This window comes from Phyllostomus hastatus, unplaced genomic scaffold (genome assembly GCF_019186645.2).
Source record: "Phyllostomus hastatus isolate PE091 unplaced genomic scaffold, TTU_PhHast_1.1 phas_scaffold_345, whole genome shotgun sequence".
Lineage (NCBI taxonomy): Eukaryota > Metazoa > Chordata > Mammalia > Chiroptera > Phyllostomidae > Phyllostomus > Phyllostomus hastatus.
The window spans coordinates 6,481,594-6,507,474 of NW_025334024.1; the positions used below are offsets into that span (position 1 = coordinate 6,481,594).

Below are 25,881 nucleotides of genomic sequence, written 5' to 3' on the forward strand. Positions count from 1 at the left end.
GCAACGCGGGGATTAAGGACAGTATCACCCCAAAGGGCCTCGTGAATATGAAATGAACTATTACACTTCAAGCGATGCAGAACATAAGAAGGCGACCATCCATGTTAAAAGCCTGTGAAAGAAACTGTCCAGGCGGGATAGTGTGGCAACTGTCTCAAAGGTCTCACCAGGACAACTGAGTCAGCGAGGCGCGGCAGGACGGGGTCTGAGAAGCAGGGCGGCACTCGCCACTTCCAGGCCACTCACTGGCTGGTGCGGGGCCTGAGGAACAAGGCCGAAACCCGCGAGGAACCAGCGCTCGCACTTCGGCTTCTTTGGGGTCTCCCTCAGTCTATTACGACTCTCTCACCCCTGCGTGGGCGGTCGCGCCCTTACCCTGAGCTTTCCGGGATGGTAAGCGCTCCCTAAGCCCACGAGCGAAAACCCCGCGACGTGCAAACGCGAGGCACAGAGGCGGGGCCCGGAGGCGGGGAGACGCGCGGTACGAGCGGCGGCTCGGCAGCTAACGTAGCAGCGCGCATGCGCGGTAGGGCTCGTGTCGGAGAGCGGGACCCGGCGGAAGCTATCATGGCGGCCGAGCGCAAGACTAAATTGTCCAAGAATTTGCTGCGCATGAAGGTGCGGGGTGCGGAAGAGCCAGGATGGGAGGGCAGGACCACTCGGTCCACCTGGCCTGTCCGAGGCCGAAGCAAACGGTGTACCGGGGGCCCATAGGGTCTCCAGCTCGCGTTTATTCATTCACTTAGCGCCTGCTCTGCGTTAGGCACTGTGTATTGGATTAGAAATCCAGAGGATTCTCTCGTAAAGCCTGCGTTCGAGTAAGAGAGACACAGACAACGTAAACAAGTAGTTAGGACACAGCGTACTAAATTCTGTGATGCCTGAAGCCCCGGAACTCACTTGGGCTTCTGTGGAAAATGGTGCTTAAGTAGAGACTGAAGGGTAGGGTGGGGGCATAGCAACAGAAACTGAGTGAAGAGGAAGTTCAGAAGCCTGAGAGGCAAAACCCAAGAAACTTATGGTGAGGTTGAAGAACTAAAGATAATTCAGTATGTCTGGAAGGCGAGTAGCAAGAAATGGGCCTGAAAAAGTAGGCACATTACAGCAGGGAATTTTAGACAAGATTCAGTATTTTTTTCCCTTATCTTGAGAGCTTTGGGTGGGCCCGGGGAACAGTTATCATTAGCAGTGCCTCTTACTGCATCCTGTGGAAAATACTTAATGAAAGCAAGACCCAACAGGGGACAAAGTTTGCAGTCAGAAAGACCATCCAGAAGTTCTGATGTCCTGGGTGAGTGTTGCAGTAGTGATGCCATGGAATTGAAATAGTTGAGGTAGAAAGTGAGTTATGTCAAGCAAAATTATTTTTACATTTTGAATTTAATCAAATAATATCAAAATGTTAAGACAAGGGCAGATAAAATGAATACAGGAATTCAAACGGGAAAGAACCAATCCTTAAAACTTTAATAATAGCCAACATTTACAGTTCTTGCTATGTGCCAGTGTTCTAAGGGCTTTGCATATATCAAGCCAAGAAATGAGGTGGGTGTAGTTATTATCCCTCTCTAACAGTCCAGGCGACTGAAACAGACAAATAAGTGACTTGCCCAAAGTTACTGCTAATAAGCAGTGTAGACAAGACTCAAACCCAGGCAGTCTGGCTCCAAAGCCCCTTTGCTTTTAATTACTACTGGTTGCTGAACACTTATAAATGTAAAGTGTTAGATGTCATGTTTTGAGAGTTTTGAAATTTCCAGGAAAAAGAAGCTAGGCTCAAATAATGTTCTGGAAGACCAAAGAGTATTGCATATGCAGAATGTTTATTGAGTTGAGCTAGGGTATAACTAGGGATGAACAGGGTGAGTGAAAATGGAGGGTAAATCATAGCATAATTTTACAGTTTCTAAAGTACCTCTTTCATGCATATTAGCAAAATTTGAATCTTTACTGAACAGAGTTTTGTCTTGGCTTATGGTTTATAGTCATGTAGATTTCAAAAAAGTGGAGTAGATTAACAGAACAGGCACTGAAAAGATTTTAGCAGTTAATTCTTGGAATAAGTCAAATGAAAATGTGCTTGGAGGTTAGGGCCCAGACCAAAGATCTGATTTGGGAGTTAGGAATGAAGTCATTAACTTTAAAAAATTATTCACCCTTTACCCAAGTGGTTGAGAGAGACTCAGCTAGACATTGGAAGCAAAGTAGGTGGAGGGAAATACCCAGATTCACAATTTGGGTTAATAACTTCATCATTGATCAGAAAGAATGTATTGACAGATACAGTAGAGTGCCTTATGAGAAGGAATGGAGCAACTGCCTGAGGTTACTGTAACCAGTGTAGCTGTTCAGCCAGAGCTAAGTGTGGAGCAAGAATCCTCTGGCTTGGCTCAGCTTTGTGGGGGCTGGAGGTTGGTCCTGATGAAAAGTAGGAAGTGGAGGTTAAAGTTGGAATGCCTGTCAGTATGATGGAATTATTGTGGAGAGGGTATAAGTTTATTTGTACTTTAGCTCTTTTGAATTCTTAAGACAGAAGTTGGTGAACTTTTTCTGTAAAGGGATAGATAAATACTCGAGGTTTGTGGGCCAGTCTACTCATCTTGGCCATTGTACCTCTAAATCAAATGAGCATGGCTTTGTTCCAGTAAAACTTTATTTACAACAGAAATTTAGCCTAAGGACTATATTTTGTAATACCTGCTCTAGGCCCTCAGTTCCAAGTAAAACTGAATCACTAGCTTTAGATTATGTTCTTGGATGCTGTGGAGTCAGAAGAATTAAACTGCTACATAAGTCTGGAGTTGTTTCATTCATAGTCACAGGGTTTTCTACCCTTTCCATATGTACAGAAATATGTGTGTGTATTTTGGTGTATATGTATATGGCTATTTGCATACCATAAAGAATATCTACTTAAAAATAGGGGATAAAAGGGTAATTGGACAGGATTGGTCAGGGTTTGTGGGTTTTTTTAAGATTTTATTTACTTTATTTTTAGAGAGGGGCAGAGAGGGAGAAAAACATCGGTGTGTGGTTGCCTCTCACACAGCCCCACACCGGGGACCCAGCCCACAACCCAAGCATGTGCCCGGACTGGAAATCGAACCAGCAACCCCTTAGTTTTCAGGCCAGCGCTTAGTCCACTGAGCCACACCAGCCAGGGTTTTATCACAAAGAATATGAGTGTTTTATCCACTGAGCCACACCAGCCAGGGTTTTATCACAATGAAATGAGATACTTATGTTGAAAGAGAACCATCCAAGAAAGGAAGTCTGGGGAAATGTCAAGTCTAGAATCATTTACATTCCCAGAACCTTTACTGAATTATTTTCTGTGTACCAGGTACAGCCTAAGTACCAGCAGTATCAGATGAACAAGGAATGTGGTCTACATTCACAATCTTAGTCTTTTAAGAGACATAGAAGAAGTGTAATGAACAATAAACCAGTATTTAGAAGGCTGTTGTAGAAGCAAGGAAGGTTTATCAAATGACTCGGCTCTGGGCTTTCACAAGTGAGTATGTTGTCAGGCAGAAAATGGAAGCATAATGTTGAAGAGCAGAGGCAGGACTGGGAACCACAGGGTGTGCTTTCCAGAAACTGCTGGTTCTTTTCTCTGTTGAGGATATAGGCACAAGTAAAAGGATGAGGACAGACAGAAAAAGAGTGCAAAGCCAGGAAATTGACAGTGATACAATCCACAGAACTTACCCAAATTTCACCACTTTGCTTGCACTCCTTCATACATTTGTGATTGTGTGGCTGTTCCATCACCACAAATTTCCCTCTAGCTACTGCTTTGTAGCCATGCCCACTCCCTTGTGCTATCCCTAACCCCTAGCAACCACTGATCTATTTTTCATTTTTATGATTTTGTTATTTTAAGGACGTTGTATGAATGGAATCATACAATATATAACCTTTGAGATTGGCTTTATTCACTCAGAATAATTCACTTAAGATCCATTTAGCTTGTTGAGTATATGAATACTTTTTTTTTATTGCAAAGTAGCATTCCATGCTGTGGATGTAATACGGCTTATTTTAACCATTCACCTGTTGGAGAGCATTTTGGTTGTTTCCAGTTTCTAGCTATTACAAATAAAGCTGACCTGATTATCTGTGTATAAGTTTTTGAGTAAACGTAAGTTTTTGTTTCTCTGGGATAAATGCCCAAGAGGACAGTTGCTGGGTCATATGAGTAAGTTTGTGTCTAGTTGGGTAAGAAACTATCTAGCTGTTTTCCACAAAGGAGATCTGGTTGCCTTACATCTTGATCATTGGTAAAGGCCTTATGTCTAAAAATTCTGTTTTTGGAAGAGCTGGGGTGGAGGAAAAAGCAATATGGAGCCTGGATAAGGGAAAGAAATGAGGTAAATGGAGACCAGTGGAATCCTGTGCCTAACTGCTGGGTGGTTTCTGAATTTATTTTTTCCTGTATTGATACTTCATCATTTTGCTGTGATTAAGTTCTTGGTTTGTTTGCCTGTCCCCTGGAAATATAGCTATTGATTTTCAGCCTCTCTCTGTTCTACCCTCCCAGCAGCTAATGTCCGAAAGAGACAAGCAGCAAGACTGCTGTTTTCTCTACTGGCCTATTTTGAGTTGAACTCCCACAAATTTTAGAATGAAGAGCAGCCATAGAGTTGATCAGCATTTCAGAGGCTAGATACAAGTGAAAAGCAGGCTTACGGATGTAGCTGTGCTTTCATCTACATTTATAGGGCCCTCAGTCATGAGATGGGATTCCTGGAGAAATGGGGACGAACAAATGGAAGAGTAAAGTTGTTTGAGTTTTCTTTAACTCTAATTTGGGGGAGTTAGTTGCTGACACTGACTATGTTTTGTTTTGACAGTTCATGCAAAGGGGATTGGACTCAGAAACCAAGAAACAACTAGAAGAGGAAGAAAAGAAAATTATTAGTGAAGAGCACTGGTACTTGGATTTGCCAGAGCTTAAAGAAAAAGAGTAAGTTTTATTAGAAATTATATTAATGATGTGTTGGGCATTCAGAGCAAAATCCCTGTAGGTGCAGCTCATCGTTCCAGTGACATAAAGCCCATTAAATAGCATCTGCTCAGTTTCTTGAATTAGTCTTATAAGTAGTTTTCTAAAATTATTAAATATATGAGGTCTACTTGGATATATTTTTACTGGCCGTTCTGCTTTCATTTATAACATTGTTTCCTCTCTCTCTTTCTCTCTTTGCATTACATAAAGGAATCTAGCCCCTATCTCTGGTAGTAACTGGAGACCTTTTATGAGAACTTGTAATGTACTTGCTACCTATTAAATTCCAGAGATTAGGTGTGTTCTTCAGGGCTCTCTAGGTTTAACAGAATTCTTCATTAGACTGAGCTACTCAAAAGCAGGTCAAGAGATGTTTGTTGGTTTCTTTTCCTTTTTTAAAATTTTTACTATTAATACCAATCATTTTAGCTAACATTTTTTGAGTCGATAGTGTGTGCTAGGAACTGGGCTAAGCACTTACATCTTTTAATTATTTAATCCTCATAGCAAACTTGAGAGCTGGCTACTATGTTTTATGCATTTTGTACTTGAGGAAACTGAAGCTTAAGAAAAAAGAACTTGGCTCAGAGTCACCCAGCTAGTCATTGCTAAAGTTGAGATGACACGCCAGACCGTTTCTCTTCCACTCTAGTCTTGTTTGGTACTTGATAAATAATTTTGAATGGAGGAGTGATGGACTCACGTCATTCATTCATTTATCTAAATTCTTCTTGGAAGCTATTTAACCATTTCTCCTTGATGCTTTTCTTACCTTAGCAAGCCTCTCGGCTGGGGTGTCAAGGATTGAAGATGCTGCTTATTATCTTCAGGCACGTTTATGGTTTTTCTTTCTGTACCTTGTAGTTTTTTTTGGTTTGTTTGTTTTTAATATGTTACATTCCCTTATTCATTTAAATGATCTCTCCGGATCTTTTTTGGAAAGTTAGATGCCCTTTTCTAAACATAGAAAATTTGTCCCCTCAGAAGGATAGGAGGAAGGTACTGTGTGTTTTCTCTGCTTGTTTCTCTGTATACTTGCTCTTCTTGACTGCTTCTCAGAGGAAGGAAGATGTTAGTGTGGAAGGGGAAGATAATGCCAGAGGTGGTATGGACTTGGAAGCAGGGGTTATAAGGAGCTGCAATTTAATTTTATGCCTTGACTAAACTTGTACAAAGTATCCAGGATATTTTGTTACTTCTGTTGAAGGGCATGGCCATTTCTATCTTGTTTTCAGTATCCCCTGCCCTCCAACACAGTGTATTATTCCCAGGAAAATGACCTTTAGATTTCCTCCCTAGGAGATAAAGATCTCAGTTGGTTTGAACTACTATAACAAAATGCTACAGACAGGGTAGCTTATACTCAACAGAATTATTTCTCACAGTTTAGAGGCTGGAAGTCTTAAGATCAGAATAGGGGTCCTGCAGTAAGTGAGGTGCTAGCTGCACTAGGGGGCCATTGAGAAGCTAAAGAATGGTGGTTCTCGACGTTTGGGGTTCAAAGATCATTTGCATTTTAAGAAATTATTTAGGACCCATAAACACCTTTTCTTTGTGTGGTTTATATCATGTCAATATTTATGTAAGAAATTAAAACAAGTTTTTTAATATTTAAGAAACAAATGCATGACATATTAGCATAAATAACACATTTTGCATGAAAAAGAACTTTTCCAAGTCAAGAAAATAGTAGTGAGAAGAGTGTGGTGTTTTACATTTTTGCAAATCTCTCTAATGTCTGGCATAATAGAAGACAGCTTGATTCTTTTAACTCCTGCATTCAGCCTGTTGTAGTTTGGTGTTTTGTTTGAAGTACAAAACAAAAGTCCCTATCACACAGATAACGTAGTTCAAAAGGGAGGGCTGTTTTTCAGCTAATTCTCTGCTACTACTCCAAAACTTAGTAAGTGGTAGTTTCTTAAAAGTTAACTGCACTGTTGATTCTGAAAACATCTTTGAACCTTTCATGATCATTGACCTATCTTACATTTTTAATAGATCTTTTGTCAATGCATAATTTCATAACATGCGTTTCTCATTTAGACTATATTAGTTTAATGAGTTACATAGATTTTCTAAACAACTCATTTTATTGTATAGTATCAAAAATCACAGTATCACCCTGGGTTCCATCAGAAAAGTCTTTAAGTATTGAGAAGCTGTCAAGCCATTCAGAGTTCTAATTTTTGCTTGAAAGCTTGAATTTTGTTATTAGCAGTAAGTATTGTCAGTTGTTTTCCTTGAGGTGACATATTTACTTTATTTTCAAGAAAATGTCTGCTAAGTGCTCAAGTCTGAATAACCACAGTTATAGTGTACCAAGAAAAAAGTACCTAGTTCAACGCACAACTCTATCACACAAGTGCATTTTCTTAAGACAGTCATATTTCACTGGGAAGAAGTACCTTATATATGCTTCTGATTTTGTATAGAGGAATTTTTTTAAAGTGTAATCAAAGGCTGAGATCAATAACAATAAATTTTTAGTGCTTCATCTAGAACATAATTATTGGCTTTTATTTTAACTGTGAAAGCTGGTGATGAACAATGTAATGACTGCTAGTACGGTGTGGTATCAGTACTTTAATTCATAATAAGATGTGATTTTACCCATAACTGCTTTTGTACACACTGTGCAAATAAATGTCAAATGTGAAAAAGATGAATAACATCTTAGGCTTATCAGGGAAATAATTTTTACCACCAACCATATTTACCTTCTTTCACTCCTTTCAAGTCCTAGAGGCCTCTTGACTGTTTCTCAGGCAGGCCATTTACATTCCCCTCGCAAGGCCTTCACTGTATCTAGTCCCTCACAGGGGGACCAGGTATCCTCACATCTTGTCCCTCAGTGTCGTCTGGACTTTGCTCAATGTCACCCCGTGCAAGACGCCTACCCATGAAATAACCAAAGACAAATTCTTCATATAAAAAGAATTTGGATGAACTGAATAGAATTCTGTTTTCACGTCTCTTAGGTAAAGATAGAATTGCTGGATCATAAGAGCGGCATGTATTTAACATAAGAGAAGCTGTCAGATAAAAGTGATTACTCCATTTCACACTTTCACTAAGGTAGTTTAAGAGTTGTAGTTGTTCCATACCCTTAACCACTATATGGTGTTATCTTTTAAATTTTATCTATTTAGTATTCTAGTGGTATCTCGGTTTTCAATTAGCATTTTCCTGGTGACTACTAACGTTAAAGAATGCTTATGTGTTTATTGGCCATTTCCATATCTACCTTTGTGAAGTACCTATTCAAATCTTTCATCCATTTTTTTTAAAGAGGTGGTTTTGTTTTGTTTTAACATTTGCATCACATATTTTTCCTCTATAAATCTGTCGATTTATTTTGTTTTTTATGTATTTCACAGTAAATAGCAGACAGTACATTTTATTCCTTGAGTTCAATGTTTACATAGGGTTTTCTCTTTTTAAGGTAGAATTAATTTACTTCTGTACAGATAGGAGTTCTTTATATTCTGAAAACAAATTCTTTGCCAGATATAATATGTATTGTGAATATTTTCTCCCAGTCTGTGGCTTGCCTATTTATATTCTTACTCTTACCTTTTGATGAATGTTTTTTATTAATTTTGCTTCATTTTTTTTTTAGATACCCAGTGGTCCCAGTACCACTTATTGAAAATACTTTCCTTTACTCATTTTATTGTTTTGATGCTCTAGTCAAAAAGTAGTATGCTGCCTTAGTGTGGGTCTATTTCTGGACTTTAGTCTGTTACATTGATATATTTTGCTATCCTGTTGTCTTGATTACTACAGATTGCAGTGAGTCTTGATCCAATAGTGTACATTTTTCACTTTTTTTTCAAGATTGTTTTGCCAGCCTATGTCCTTTTTTTCCCCATATAAATGTTAGAACTAAATTGTTTATTTCATCCCTTCCCCCAAAATAGGACTTCGATTGGCTTTGCACTGAATCTGTAGATCAGTTTGGGGCTAACAAAACTGTTTTCTAACCCATAAACGTGATATATCCATTTATTTAACTATAATTTAATTTCTCTCAGCAGTGGTTTATAGTTTTTGGTGTGGAGATTCTCTGTAAATATACCCCTAAATGTATTCCTACATATTTCATATTTTTTAAATCCTATTGTGGCCTTTTTCCCAAAAATTGTTTGTTGTTTTATGTATGTGGAAATTGATGGTTATATGTTGACTTTGTATTCTGTAACTGTGCTAAATTGACTCACTAACTCTAGAAGGGGTTCCTTTTTTTGAAGATTACTTAAGATTATTTACATATGCAATTATGTCACCTACAAATAAAGAAAGTTATACCTTTTATTTTTTTTTCTTTATTTCATTGGTTTCAGTACAGTGGTAAGAGTGGACATCCTTGCATTGTTTCTGCTCTTAGGGGGAAAGCACTAACTTGTTTACTATTAAATATGAAGTGCTGTGTGCTTTTGTAGCTTCCCCTTATTAGCATAATATATTTTCCTTTCTCTTCCTAGTTTATTGAAGCTTTTCATAAATGCTGTTGAGTTTTACGTCATTTTTGATTTGATAATCATAGGATTTTTCTTCTTTCCTCTGTCAATATGGGAATTATGTTGATTTTTGAATGTCAAAACAACCTTATATTTTTGAGACAAACCCCATGTGGTATTTATTTGTAATATATATTTACTTTAATTTATGAATATTTTAGTAGTGATTGTTGCATCATATTCATAGAAGATATTGTACTATAGACTTCTTTATGCCTTTAGTTTGGGCAGTAGCATAACTTGGGAACTATTCCTCCTTTTCTCCTTATTTCTTTTGTGTAAAATTGGTATTATTTCTTCCTTAAATGTTTGATAAAATTCATCAGTGAAACCACCTGGAGCTGGAGTTTTCTCTGTGAGAATATTTTTAAATAATGCATTCATTTTCTTTAATAAATACAGGACTATTCTGATTTTTCACTTTGGATATTGTTTTTTCTGTTCTAAAATTTCTATTTGGTAACTTTTTATAATTTCTGTTTTTTAATTCACATTCTCTATTTGTCTTCCTTGCATTCATATTTTCCTTTAAACCCTTGAACATAATAGCCATTTTAAAGTTCTTTTCTACTAATTCTAGCATCTTTCTTTTCTTGTTGACTTGTTTTTCTTCTGTTAATGGGTCACATTTTTCTGCTTCCTTACATGTCTAGTAATTTTTAAGTGTGTGCTATACATTGTTATATTGCTGAGTACCCTTCCATAATAAAAGGTTGAAATTTGTTCCATTAGGCAGTTAATTTACATGCTGATCAGCTTGATGCCTGTTTTTGTTAGAGTAGGATTTAAAGCCCTCACTCTAGGGCTACGTTAGCCATACTCTGATGCAAGACATTTCTGTTTATTGTCACAGGGTGTTCAGCTTGGTCTCTTCATCCTAGGTGCACACGTCAAACATCTCCCTGCTCTATGCAAAGTCTCATATTTTTTCAACATATAATTCCAGGGTAAATTTTCTTTCCCAGGTATGATGAACTGGAAAATGGTCCCCCAAATAATAGCCAGGCCTTCTTCCCTGGTATCTGTGTTACCTTATATTCCAGAATTGACTCTACTGATGTGATTAATTTAAGGATGTTTAGATGGGGAGATTATTTTGGATTATCTGGGGGAGACCTAAGTGCAATTAATTATATCCTAATAAAAGGGAGGCAGAGGCTTTTCACCAGGCTGATGCCTTATGGAAGGGCGTACGGCATCTGTCATGTGGGAACGTTGACAGCACAGGGATCCTGGCGGCTCTCGCCCCATAGCCACCAACCCCAGATTCTTGTCATGCAACTCTAGTCCTCTCCATCCTCCCTCCATCAGAGACCAGGATAAGTGGCTGCAAATGAGATTGTGTGCATTGGTCCTTTAAGATGGTGCCTATGTCTCTAGCAGACAGACTCCCATCTCTCCCTGGTGGACAGAATCCCCACTGACTTTCATAGCCAGATGTTATATGGGCGCCTCTTCCTGGCTCTGGTGCTCTGGGCTGGGAAGCCTGTCTTGGAGTTGTGACCCCACACACCTCATGGGGAAACCTCCTGCAGCTGAGCTATCCCTCTGGAATCTCAGCTACTGCCTGTGGGAGTGGAGCCAACCAACCTTTTTGGCATCTCTGCCCTTCCTGCCAGTCTTGATGTGGCCCCTTCTATAATTTTTGGTTATAAGACTTCTCTTCAGCTGGTTTTCAGTTGGTTATTCGGGTTGCTTTCTCTGTATTTTAGTTTAACTCCAGTTTGGTCCTGGAAAGAGATGAATATAACATCCACCTATTCTGCCACCATCTTTGAAACTATTTAGTTTTAAGGTCATGACAGAACAGGCTCTTTTCAAAATTAGAAAGACTTAATATTTGAGATTATCATCTCAACCTGTCAAAGAACAAGGCCATCTTAAAATTATAATATAACTCAGTGACAAAATTCTTTATAACCAAGGTTGCTATATTTTTAAATTTCATTTATCCTTACTAAAAATAAATCATTCTTTAGAAAAGCAAAAATGACATGAAAGACTTCTTTGGTGAAGGTCTCACTATTGCAAATGATATAGTAACTATTTTCTTAATATCCATTGAGCTTTAGGTGTTATTCATACTGTAAGTCAATCTCAACAACTCTTCAGGACATTACATCTCCATTTTATAGATGAAAATGTTGAGGTTCAGAGCCATGAAGATAAAAGCCCAGGTATGACTTGTAAATTTACTTAAAAATGAGTTTATATTTAAGTTAGAGTCTTTTTCTTATTCCAACCAGAGCTTTTTCTTACTATTTGGCATAATAGGTGCTATATTAGGAGCAGAAGATAAATAAAATTAGATAGATTTAACATATGGAAAGATAGATAACGTAGGTAAGCATTCGAGTCTTGACATTAGGTGTAATTTTGTCCAAAAAGCTGAAAATACAGTATCCACATAGTGTTTGCAGAGCTGTTGCAGGATCTTCCAGAGAAATTACATATTGCCATGAGTCTCAACTCTCAAAGAAGAGTAAGAGCCTAAAAAATTAAGTGGCTTTGGCCCTGGCAGGTGTGGCTCACTTGGTTGGTGCATCGTCCCATAAACCAAAAAGTTGCAGGTTTGATTTTCTGTCAGGGCACATGCCTAGGTTGTGGGTTTGGTCCCTGGCTTCAGTGCTTACAGGAGGTCCCCAGTTGGGGTACATACGAGAGGCAACCAATTGATGTTTCTCACTCACATCAGTGTTTCTTTCCCTCTCCCTCACTTCCCTTTTTCTAAAATCAGTGTGTCCTCAAGTGAGGATTAAAAAAATTTAAGTGGCTTTGGAAATAAATAAGATAATGTTAGAATTTTAGTGATGGAAGAATGTCAGAAGCACTGTCAGCATTTGGACCTTCTAAGCTGTGGCTTCTTCCACAAGCATTCAGAAGGGCCAGAAGCCACATGTTGTTGGTTGAACGCACTGAAGAGTACTTTATAGATGTGCTTGAATGAGGCAAAGGCCTCACCTATTTATCTTTGATGTAGAGCATTTAGCATGGTCTCTGGCATGTCTTGGAGCTATTAAAGTAAATATTTGTTCAGTAAATACATACCTCAAATGAATAGCAACAGGAAGAACAAATAATTACAAAATCATTTAGTGAATATTTTCTCTAATAATCATTCATACATAAAAACAGTAACAACAATAGGTTCATTTATACTCTATAACTCTTTCAACAACTAACATTTTTTGTTATATAAAATGCCCTTAGATATTTCAGAAGAGCTGAAGCCCATGTGCTTCACTGTGGCAGTCTAGGTATATTTGAGTAACCCGAACACTGATTTTATTTATATGTATATGTATATGTATATGTATATCTATATGTATATACACACACATGTATGGAGGCAGAGAGAGATGTTGTCCACACAGAAGAAGGCATTGTGACCATGAAGGCAGAGGCTGGAGTGATGAAGTCACAAGCCAGTGAAGGCTGGCTGCCAACAGAAGCAGGAGAAGCAAGGAATGAGTTCTCTCCTCCTTCCCTCTAAAGGAAGGGTGGCCCTGCTGACACCTTGATTTTGGTCCAGCGAACTGATTTCAGACTTCCAGAATTACAAGAGCATACATTTCTATTGCTTTAGCCCACCAATTAATTTGTTACAGTAGTCCTAGGAAACTAATGTATCAAGTAATTGTTTTTCTCCTGGAAATCATTGTTTTTTCTTAACACTATGGATTCACCCTGCACATTTATAGCCTAGTATTCAGCCAGAGATTCAAGGGGACCCAATATGCAGGTACCGAATTTTTTTGTGTATCTCCCTTGTGTGTCAGATATCTTGACCCATGTATTAATATTTCAGCCACCTCTGGGACCTGAACTTCAGTTTGTATCTTCAGTTTAGTGAGACTGGGTGCTCTTTGGGCTTCTGCTCCCTGCTCTACAGTCTACAAATTGCCTCCAGTCAGAAGGTGGGCATTCGTGGAGCTCACTTCATTTGGTTTTCTTCTCAGGCATCACATTTCTGTGCTTTGACTTGTTCACTCTTTCCTGTTTTGTCCTGTTTTATAGTTGGCTGAGGTGGGAGGGCCAGTTAGATACCAGTTACTCCCTTATGTCCAGGAGTAGAATAACCTGCTTTATCCATTGTATAAAAAACCTTTTCTTTATTATTCATTATTTCTGTTTATTCAGTATTTATTATCTGGCACCACTCTAAAGTGTAACCTCCATGAGAGAAGATGCTCTCTTATTCATGGTTGGTATCCCAGCTTCTAGAACTGCCTGACACACAGTTTGTTTAATAAGTGTTTGCTGAGTAAGTAAATGAATGAGTCAGTCTTGACAAGAAACAGGGCTGACTTTCCACCAAAGAAGCCATAAAGGCAAGGTATTTGCTTTTCTATATGCTTCATGGTTGACAGCAGAACTATGGCCAGATATGCTCAACTGGGAGTGGGGTCATGAACTTGTAGCTCAGGAGAATCCTGTTTAGAGACGGAAAACATCCACACCAGCATCCTGTTTCGAAGGCAGCGGTGGCTTGCCTGACAACCCTCGGTGGTGTCCAGTATTTAGCCCTCTCCACAGCAGCAGCAGCGTCATTTTTACTAGGGTAATTTTGTAGCATGACTTTGGTTTTGGGTTGACAACCTCTCCACCATTATTTCTGCCCATTTTCTGGTTCTGTTGATCCAGCTTTCCCAGTGATTCTGTGAGATACCCAGTATCCTTACAAGAAATTCCTTCTCTGCTTAAGTCATCCTAGATCAGCCATTGTTTATAGCTACAAGTTCTTTTAAAGTTGCTTAGGACTCTGACTTCTGGGTATTTAATAAGAACTTGGTGGGAGGTATAAACATCAAGGAAATTTTGCTTCAAATTTGGAAAATCCAGATTTATTATAAGTACTTGAGGTCTTTACATTGTGTATTTATGTAAATTAAATGTAGAGTTTAGAAGAGACTGTGCCTACAGCCTGCAGCTCTTGTCTCCTAATGCAGTTGCTAGACACATTAATCAGTTTTTATTTCTAACCCTAGGTTAGAAATATTACTGTATTTTTAGGTGATTCTACTGGACTTTAAGATCAATTTATTTGAAATCTTGACTTATATTTGCTGTTCTTTGTTCTAAGTAGACATACTATTAATACAGGTTTATTTTCCCGTTTAGGAGCTTCATAATAGAAGAGCAGAGTTTCTTGTTATGTGAAGATCTTCTCTATGGAAGAATGTCATTCAGAGGATTTAATCCTGAAGTTGAGGTATTAAATGTAATTACTTCAAATTTTAAATTTTTCCAATTGAATTCTTTCTGCTAATAATTGGGTTTAGGTTTTTTTCCACCAGGTACCATTCCTCCTCATTATATGGAAAATAACAAGTCTTGAAATACTGCCATAGCTATTTAAAGAAATTGCGGGCGTTGCAGTCTGGTTTTATGGTAGAATTGATCAGCTAATTTAATATAGCAGTAAGCCCCTGACAGTGCCACTGGAAGTGTTAGAATTTCAGCTTGGATCCTTACAGGAATGTTGGGATTTTATTCACATGATGTCATTATGAAAAATTATTTTCTGACATCTATAAATGTGCCTTTTCTAATGGAGAAATGTTTCCTTAAAAATTGAGTGATTTGACTTTTTAATGGACAGGTCTTGATTGATACAAGCTTATAAATAGATTTTTTAAAGAATCCTTAGGGAAATTTGTTTGAAAAGTAAATATTCACCTTATAACTTCACTATTCATTTGAATTTTCCTGCCTCGGGTTTGTAGAGAAGCACAGGCTTTCACTTAACAAATATTAGAACTCTGGTTTTGTACTAAAAGCCATCCTGTCCTGTACTTAAGCAACCAAGTGGAGGTCTGCATGATACAAAGCTTTAGTTTATAACACTTGAGGCCAGGGTTTCTCAGCCCTGGCACTGTTTTTTTAGTTATTATTTTTTTTTTAATTCTCACCCAAGGACTTTTTTTATTGCTTTTAGAAAGAGAGAAAAACAGAGAAAGAAACATTGATGTGAGAGAAACATCAATTGGTTGCCTCCTATACTTGCCCCAACTGGGGATCAAACCTGAAACTAGATTATGCCCTGACCAGGAATCAAACCCACAACCTTTTCGTGTACAGGACGATGCTTCAGCCACCTGTGTCACCTAGCCAGGACAGCCTTGGCACTGTTGACATATGGAGATAGGTCATCGCGGGGGGGTTGTCCTGCCCAATGTAGGCTGTTTAGCAGCATTCCTGGTCTCTGCCTTCTACTCCCTAGATACTAACATTGTGTGTGTACGCACATACTACACACACAATACACACCTCACTTGTAACAACGAACAATGTCTCCAGACATTGCCAAAGGTTCCCTGGTGAGCAGCCTCTTCTGGCTGAAAGCTACTTTTCTAAGGGTGCCTGTAGACTACCATAGCTAACCAAGTTAATTGCCAGAGTTTATTTTAAAGATTATTAGTTTTCTTCCCCTCCCCCCTTCTTTTTGAAGGGGTATGATAAATGTATACAAAATCAACACTAAAAGTATTTGTTTTTAATATATGCTTTCTTTGCTACAGCCTGCATAAAGCTTTAGATTAGGAAAAGAAAGAGGGCAGTGGAGCAAAGGAGGAAGAAAAGCAGAAATAAGTTTGCAATGCCCAAAAACTGGACTGTGGGTAGACAGGAACTCCAAAGTATGTCTGATACATGGGAAAAGGAGTTGATTCAGCCCTGAGAATTTGATGTGAGAGGTCACTGGAAAATGACATTAATTACTGGCACCACTGGGTACATTCTCTCTGGGGGAAAGTTTTGAATTGTTAGACTTGCAGATATGAACTATCATAAAATATGAGCAAGTTTGATTTACCTGGTTATGAAAAGAATGATACTAACTTGAGAGCGTTTACTTTAATATAAGCAGGATGTAATTAGAACACATGTAATATTGTGTGTGTTTCTAGTGAAACCTAGCATAGAGTTTATTTTGTCAGTAAGTGTACAATCCGTGTCTGTGGTGCATCAGCCCCCTTGAGGCACTGAAATGCCACAAGGAGCCCAAGTGTATACCCTCCCAGAGCTCGTATTCCCAAAATTGTTTTATCTTCAGTCCTTTAAATGTTAATTGCGAAGAGCTCATTGAGACTGGTTTCTCGTCAGCTTTTCCTTCCTTGTTCCACCTTTGCTATAAAGAAAGTATTGTACAGTAAAAGTAAAATCTGTCAGAGGGGAACTATCAATTAAAGGTTAATGTGAGAAAAAAAAAGATGGAGGAGAGACCCATGGCACACAGACATCATATGGGATCCATTATCCATCCTCATGTCTGGCGGTTAAGCAGTTCCTCCCCGTTGCACCAGCGCCAGCTTTCCAGTTCTTCCAGCCAGCAATTCACTGCCCCCCACCATCACCATCCAAAAAAAATGCATTTAAAATTTCTCTTGACTGCAATATTTCTTCCATTTGACTCTAAGATGGGAAGTTTGGAGGAAATCTGCAGGTTTACTTTTTCTTTCCCCTACTCACTAGAATGTGTTAGCAGTCTGCTTTATTATTGTTTTAAATAATTTTTTATTTTAAATTACAGTTGATGTACAATAGTATATTTGTTTCAACTGTACAACCCAGTGGTTAGACATTTATGTAACTTAGGAAGTGATTACCTCACTAAATCTAATGCCACTTGACTATATATACATAGTTATTATAATAACATTAACTATATTCCCGATGCTATATTTTACATCCCCATGACTCTTCCATAACTACCAATTTATCTTTCTTAATCTCTTCACCTTTTTCACCTAATTCCCCTCCCATCTGATAATCATCAAAATATTTTTTATATCTGTAAGTCTGTTTCTGTTACGCTTGTTTGTTTATTTTGTTTTTTAGATTCCACATATAAGTGAAATCATCTGGCATTTGTCTTTCTTTGCCTGACTTATTTCAGTCAGCACAGTACCCTCTAGATCCATCCATGCCTTTGTAGACGGCAACATTTTTTGTTATGTTTCAGTCATGTTTCACTAAATATATGCACTATTTCTTTATCCATCACAGAAACATAGGTTGCTTCTGTATCTTGGCTATTGTAAATAGTGCTACAATGAACATATAGATATATGTCTTTTCAATTTAGTGTTTTCAATTTCTTTGAATAAATACTCAAATAGAATTGCTAGGTCCTTCTTTGTCTCTTGTTACAGTCTTTGTTTTAAAGTTTGTTTTGTGTGGCATAAACATTGCTAGCCCAGCTTTTTTGTTTGCTTTTTTCCATTTTCATGAACTATCTTTTTCCATCTCTTTTCTTTCCGTTTGTGTGCATTTTCAATCTGAGGTAATGTAAGGGTCTTGCTTTCATATCCATTCATCCACCACATGTCTTTTGATTGAAGCTTTTAATCCATTGCATTTAACATAATTATTGATATGTATTGTCATGTTATTATTTTATTTTTTTATCTTTATTTTCTTCTTGAAGAAATCCCTTTAACATTTCTTGAAATGCTGGTTTGGTGATAATGAACTCCTTTAGGTGTTCTGGGGGGGGTTGTTTTGGGGGTTTTTTTGGTTTTGTCTGGAAGCTCTTATCTGTCCTTCGATTGTAAATGATAGCTTTGCTGATTAGAGTAATCTTGATTGTAGGTCCTTGATTTTCATCACTTTAAATATTTCGTGCCAATTCCTTCTGGCTTAAGTGTTGAAAAATGAGAGTCCTATGTATGCTCCTTTGTAGGTAACTAACTGTTTTTCCTTTGCTGCTTTTAAGATTCTCTCTTTACCTTTAACCTTTGGCATTTTAATTATGATATATCTTGGTATGAACGACTTTGGATTCTTGTTTGGGGCTCTGCAATTCCTGGAGTTTTATGACTATTTCCTTTACCAGATTAGGGAAGTATTCTGCCATTATTTTTTTTCAGATAGGTTTCTAGTTCCTTGCTCTCTTCTCCTTTGGCACCCCCATGATGTGAATGGTGGCATGTTTGAAGTTGTCCCAGAGAGGCTCCTCATACCAGCCTCTTTTGGGGGGTTCTTTGTTCTCTTTGCTGTTCTGTTTGTTTTCTGCTTCTGTGTCTTCCAAATAGCTGACTTAAACGTCTGCTTCATCTGCTCTACTGTTGATTCCCAGTAATGTATTCTTCATTTCAGTTAATGTATTCTTCATTTCTGATTGGTTCTTTTTATGTTTCCTATCTCTTTGTTGAAGTTCTCACTAAGTTCATCTACTCTTCCCTTAAGTTCATTGATCTTATAACCAGTGTTTGAACTCTGCATCTGGTAAATTGCTTGGCTTCATTTTGTTTTGTCTTTCTGGAATTGTGTTGTGTTCTTTCATTTGAAATGTGTTTCTTTGTCTCTTCATTTTGGCTGCCTCCCTGTATTTGTTTCTATGTATTAGGTTGACCTGCTACATCTCCTGGTCTTGGTAAAGTCCTTATGTACTAGGTATCCTGTGGGGTCCAGTGGTTCAGTCTCTCCAGTCCCCTGAGCTAGGCATTCCAGCTGTGTACCCCATATGGGCTGTGTGCACCTTCCTGTTGTAGCTGAGCCTTGATTGCTATTGGCATGTCAGTGGGAGGGATTTACCCCCAGTTAAGTCAGCTTCAAGGTCTGGCCAAGACCACCATGGACAATCTGCTGTGCAGGAGTCTACCCCCAAAGCAGGACTCACTTCAGTAGGTCTTTGGTGTCCATTGAGTCCACCTCTTGAGTGTGTCAGTCATGAAGGTGGTTAGGTTGTAATTTGGCATAGTCTGAAAGCTGTCCACTGAGTTTTCTGGCCCTGGAGTCTCCCAGAAGGTACAAGCCAAGGTCAGCAGCTTCCTGTGTCCTGTGGGGGCCACAGCATGGATTATAGAGCTATCTCCAGATGACTGTTACTTGTGCTGGGCTTAGAGGAGCCCGGGAGAGGCCAAGCTACAGACCAAGGCCAGCTGCTGCTAATGCTGGTTCTGGGGCCACTTAGCAAGAGGTACAGGGCATGCTGAGGCTGATACTGCTTGTTTGAGAGATTTGGAGACAGTCCACAGCATGAGCAAGGATAGGCCATTTGTATGGAAGAGCCACTGGAAAGGACTTGGGGGAGCCTAAGTTGGGTGGAGTGGGGTCTCAGAATCACCAGGGTATGGAGAACAGTGTTAGCCAGTTAGATGGAGATTCACATAGTGCCCACCTGCTGGTTCTGTTGTGGCGGAAGTTTCAGGAAAGGAACAATGGCCTATGCCAGCACTTCTGTCTGGGAGAAAGCTGCCCTTCTAGCATTCATCCTGAGGCCAGACATTCAGTTCCTCCCCACATGACCCTGAAGCCTTTTGAGCTACTGCCCCATAGCTGAGCTCAGAGTGAGTGAGTCGAAGTAAGTCCATGCATGGGCCCATTAAAAGGAAGGCCTGGAACCCCAAGCCCTTTGTCCACCTCAGCTTTACAGCCAGAAGTCATGGGAACTTTTCTTCCCAGAGTGGGAACCCAGGGGTCAGAGAACTTGGTGTGGAGCTGGGACCCTTTACTCCTCAGTGAGGACCTCTGCAGCCAAGATATCCCTCCCAATTTTTAATCACCACACTTGGGTGTTGCAGTGTATCTGCTTTAGATATAAGTAGTTAATAATAAGATGTATGATCTGAAATGCAATTATAACCCATTAACAAGTCTAATGGAGCTTTGTCTTACTATGTTTTTAATTTAGAGCTGACTTGTGTTAACACATTGTGGAATAAAGTATTACAGAGAATCCCTTATACATTTTTGCCAGTCCTATAGTTTCTGACTTGCTCTACCTTCAAATACATTTGACACTAGTTCCTTTCATAAGCCTTTTTCAGCCCTGAAAGCTACTGTTGGTGTATTTTTCAGAAATTAATGATTCAGATGAATTCTAAGAACAAAGCAGAAGAAGTTGAAGATGAAACAGTGGAGCTTGATGTGTCAGATGAAGAAATGGCTAGAAGGTAAGCGTTACCTTGGAACAGCTTTGTACTGCAGTCCTCTTACACCGTGGTCTGCCCCAGCCAGCAGGAAGATGACTCTTTCTGCTTTCTCTAACACAGCCTGGGGTGGCTTCAGGCCTGTCACAGCTGGCAGTTGAGGGCCTATTTCCAGTGCTACTTCCAGTACATTTTTAAAATATATACTTCCATTTACTTAGAATAACCCAAAAACAAAAACAAAAAAAAAACAGGAGAATTTAATCATTCTTAGAGAAGTTCATAAGTTTTTAACTCAGATGGCTTATCTTAATCATAGTTTTTTTTTAAATAAACATAGTTCTTGTTCTTTGTTGTGTTCTTGATAAGACCTGATTCCTACCATTTTATTTAAAATTAAACTTGTGCTATTTATATCATCTTAACAGATATGAGACTTTGGTGGGGACAATTGGAAAAAAATTTGTCAAAAAAAGAGACCGTGCCAATTATGAAGAAGATGAAAATGGAGATATAAAACCAGCTAAAACAAAGAAGATGTTCCTAAAGCCTCAAGATTAAAATGGATGCCTTAAGATACAGCTCAGGAATGCCTTATGAGTGTTAACATATTTTGGAACTCATTCCAGTGGTTTCTTTATAGTTAGTAATATTGCAATGTTTATTCATAAAGAAATGTATAATTTCGGAAACGTGCTGTTCTTGAAACAGATGTGTGATGGATGTCGTACATCCTTTGTTTAATAGTATTCATCAGTAGTGGGTTTTTAGCCCTCGATCTTCAAATGTACAGAGGTACATGGTTTGCTTCTTAAAAATTTTTTGACCCCAGATTTTTTTAAATAAATCTGTACAGTCACTGACCTTAAATTGACTCATAAATTAATACCTCTTTAAATCATCCTTATGTTTACATTTTACTTTAAATTACTAATAATGTGAAGCCAGTTAATACATTTTAGAATCAACTATCATGAAAATTTATTATATATAAATTCATCAAGAACAAATATGTTTCTTCGGTCTAAAGTACTTGCATGTTACCAAGTCATTGTAAATTTGTAGAATTATAGGGGTGGGGGGTTGATGTTAAAACCTTTAATAAAAAAATATGTTGTGTAATCAGTATCTGTTTTCATATTTTTTTTTATTCTCTATTAATTTCAAGTAATAGATTTAGTCTAATTCAATATTGGAACTTTAAAAAAAATCAGCCACTAATTTAGAATGCGGTAGTTTATTAGATTGAACCATAACAAATTGATTCCTATGGGTCCAAACCAATTATCAGTTTCTCATAATGTAGCTCAGTGGAATTTACCAACAACCAGACCATCTCATAGTCTATTTATTTACTCTAAATAGTAAATACAATAGCCCGTGGAATTTAGTGCATATACGTGTATGTCTCTGTCTGGAGCTATCTGCCTAGGACTTCATTTCATTGTGTTCCTAGCAACTAAATAGGGTATGGGTCTCCTCTCTCTGAATCTCCTTAATTTTTTTTAAATCTTCACCTGAGGATATGTTTTATTCATTGATTTCTTTTTTTGAGAGAGAGGAAGAGAAACAGAGAAAGAGAAACATCAATCAACTGCCTCCCATGCACATTCTGACTGGGACCCCAACCAGTGATCAAACCCACAACCCAGGTATCTGCTCTGACTGGGAATTGAACCCACAACCTTTCAGTGTACGGGATGATGCTCCAACCAACTGAGCCACCCAGCCAGGGCTCTGCATCTCCTTAAATTTTGATTGCTCTGTGACCTCAGCTCTCAGGTGAATTAAAAAAGAAGTCTTGAATTTGAAGTTAATCTGGCTCTTTTTCATTGTGACAGTAAGGGCAATGAATGTTCCCACTCTACATCCTGGGGCAGAAGTTGGAAGTTCTTATCCGTGCTCTGCTAGCACCACAGTCCATTAATTTAGGGAATGTCTTATTCACCCCCATTTTGCACAGCATTACTTTTGATAGGCAAACCCATTTCATAGTAAAAGAAGTGTGGCAATGGATTTGTGCCTCTGGAATTCACTGGTCTTCGTCCATGCCCCACAGACAGGAGCAATAGGTACAATACAATGGTGGAATGGTCTACCTAAGACTCAGTTATGGCCCTAGGTGGGGTACAAAACTCCATCTTACAAAATGTAATTTGCATTTGAATCTGTGACCATTTAATGGGGCTGTTGCTCTGATTGTAGTCGGGATACAAAGTCTATCTGAGAAAGTCCAGCCATTGTTAATATAATGAGAACTGTTTGCAGCATTGACATAATCTGTTTGCAGCCAAGGAGAGTGGACTGGAATGTACTTGCATGAACAATTGATGACTTCACTGTACTAGTCAGTGGAAGGCAGTAGAAGTCATTGAGTGAGCATCTATACTGTGTGGCCCTCACATTCAAAATGACCGAGCTAATAGAGCAACAAACCTGCATCAGATTTTGCATTAAGCTTGAACATTCCTCCTTGAAAACTGTTCGGATGACTCAGAAGGCCGCAGCTATGGACAACTGGTGATTGGCAGCTTCATCATGGCAACATGCCCGCTCACGCATCACATCTCATGCAGTTTTTTGGGAAAACGTTAAATCACCCAGGTGACTTAGTACTCCTACAGCCCAGATTTGGCGCCCTGTGGCTTCTGGCTTTTGCTAAAACTAAAATCACCTTTGAAAGAGAAGAGATTTCAGACTGTCAATGAGATTCAGGAAAATATGATGGGCCCACTGATGGCGATTAGGAGAACTGTGTGAGGTCACAAGGTGCCTACTTTGAAGGAAACTGAGATGTCATTGTCCTGTGTACAATGTTTCTTGTGTGTTCTTCAATAAATATCTCATATTGCATGGCTGGATACCCTCTGGACAGACCTCATATATGGCCTGGAATCAAGCAGAAGTGGGAAAGTGGCTCCTCACTCTTATGCCCAGTAATGCACTCAAAAATGTTTTGTTTCCCATCGCTTTATTTTGAGCTCTGTTTAAAGGTCTGACTTCCCAAGGGAGAAGTGCTCCCACCAGGGATCACAACAGTATTAGGACAGGAATTGAGACAATCTGGACATTTTTGCCACTAAACCAATTGGCAAAGGCGTTTGCTCTCCTAGCTAGTACAGGAGAACAAAGGGGTATTTGTGCTTTTCCTACACAGTGGCTGCCAGAGAATATGTGGAACCCACGGGCATCTTTTAGCACTTCCAAGCTCAGTGACAAACTTGAATGGGAGAATAGAACTGCCTCAAACAGGCAGGAATGATATAGACCCCCTCTCTTTTCATCCTCACCTGAGAACATGTTTGTTGATTTTAAGAGAAGGGGAAGGAAGGGAAAGGGAAACATTGATGTGAGAGAGAGAGAGCTGCCAATCAGTTGCTTCTCATATGCACCCTGACCAGGGATAGAACCCACAAACTCAGTTTACAGGCCGATGCCCAATCCACTGAGCCACACTGGCAAGGGCTGATTTAGACCCTTTAGGCCATGAGGTTTGGGGTCACCTTACAAGGTATAAACCCTGAGCATCAGAGATCCTGGCTGAGGGAAGAGGAAACATGGAATGTGAATAGGAAGAATTAAGCTTATTAATTAGTCTTGTGACCAATTGCAAGTCACTGAGCAGTTATGCATAATTTCTTCCTTGGTGTGTGTACTAATTTCTTCTATTTCTCTTACTGCATATGGGATTCAGAGGGTTACTTTGCTATTTAGTCTTGAAATAACTATATTCAAATGGGCCTGTGACTAAGTTCTATGTAGGGTAAGTTACATGGTCAAGAGATGAGATGAATAGTGTGACTGTTTCCTAGAAACTGCCATGATATCTGCTGGCACTTTGTCTCCTCATTTTGGAGAAAGGGTGAGAACATCTTTTATACAAAGGATGATTGCAACTTGTTAAGTAAAAATAAAGAGTTGTTTTTCTTGTGGGAAGTTGAATTAGGTTTAGAAGTGCATGCATGTGGATGCTGATTGGCCCAAGGAGACAGACTGTAGTAGATAATTAACTTGTTCCTCAGACTCAAACTCACCCTTCCATACAGCTTTTGGTTCTGGCCTGGGATTCAGCAAACCCTGTTTCTCCTCTCCCAGCTGCCTCCTTATTGGGATCGGCCAATGGAGGCCCAGATGGAGATGGCAAGGCCAGAGGAGGAAGGAGGAGCTTGGCCCTTTCTGTCTGCTTCTTTCTCTTTGCTTCCTGTTCCTTTTGTCACCCCAAGACACCTCTTCACCCCAGCAGACACTGGTGTTTCAGTAACAGTCATTGATACCCACCACTTAGTGCTCCTTCCTCAAGTGTCTGCCCGGTACCCTGGCCTGTAGGACTCCTCCCTCATTCAGCTCAGGAGCTAATATTAACCTTACCTTGAGTTTCAGCTCTCTGGGGTCTCTCCAGGCTCCTAAAGTTGAACAATTTCATTTTTTTTCCCCTAAGAGTGACAGCTTCTTGAATGATTCCTTAAAATGTTCTCTTTTTGCTTTTTCTGTTCTTTAATACCCAATTAACAATCCCTTGTATTGAATTTCCTCTGCTGAAATAAGGGAGGCTTTTATCTCCTGACTAGATTTTGACTGATAAAGAGCATCTGTGAACTCATGGGTTTGGTGGGCTGCTTTTTCTAATCTGTGTTCAAGTTTACAGCTATTAAAGTAAAAGTGTTCAGCCCTTTACAGCTTCTTGGAAGTTATCTCATGTAACCAGTAGTTAGTATGCCACATTGTGGGAACCACTGCCCCAGCACAATAACACCCATTGACTTGGTTGCTTCATCATTCACATTCATCTCCTTACTTGTCATGCTACTGTCCTCAAAGGTAGGGACTGTACCTTTTTTCCACTTGCCCCTGTGCCTAGCAAGTAATGTGGCTCATATTAAAGCTTTCAGTAAATATTTCTCCAGTGAATGAACAAATTAATGATAGTTAAATGATTTGGAAACCAATTGGCCTGCAAAGCCTACTTAAACCACAGTGCTTCCCTGGCTGGTGTGGCTCAGTGGACTGAGTGCAGGTCTGTGAAATAAAAGGTTGCCAGTTTGATTCCCAGTCAGCACATGCCTGCAGAGCAGGCCAGGTCGCCAGTTGAGGACGAGAGAGAGTCACTGTATCTCTTGCTCACACATCAATGTTTCCCTCTCTCTCTTGCTTCCCCTATCTCTAAAAATAAATAAGTAAAGTCTTTAAAAAAATAAATTTAAACCACAGTGCTGTGGAAATAAAGACTAACCAAATGAGGAAAAGATTATTCAGTGCATTCCATATACCAAGGGAGTCAGCCACCATCATTTGCGTTTTGGCAGAATCAAAGGCAGAGGAATGGGAAAGCCTATTGTGGAAAAAAAAAGAAGGCCTCAGGTATGTCTTGACTGAAGGCTGTTGGCATGGTGGAGCTGTAGGCAGCTAACTAGAAGCAGGGTATACTATGTGATTGGTTGGAGATGCATATCTGACCTCTGGTTGGTCCTAAGATGGA

At 39.1% G+C, this 25,881-nt stretch overlaps 1 protein-coding gene across 1 annotated transcript; it reads left to right on the forward strand.

The window, feature by feature from the left end:
• Window positions 1–519: 519 nt before the first annotated feature.
• Window positions 520–21,525, forward strand: MPHOSPH6 (M-phase phosphoprotein 6). Its single transcript, XM_045818884.1, has 5 exons — window positions 520–618; window positions 4,857–4,969; window positions 14,653–14,743; window positions 20,335–20,429; window positions 20,834–21,525. The coding sequence occupies exons 1-5, from the start codon at window positions 520–522 to the stop codon at window positions 20,964–20,966; spliced, it is 531 nt and encodes a 176-aa protein (XP_045674840.1). The 3' UTR covers window positions 20,967–21,525.
• The last annotated feature ends 4,356 nt before the right edge of the window (window positions 21,526–25,881 follow it).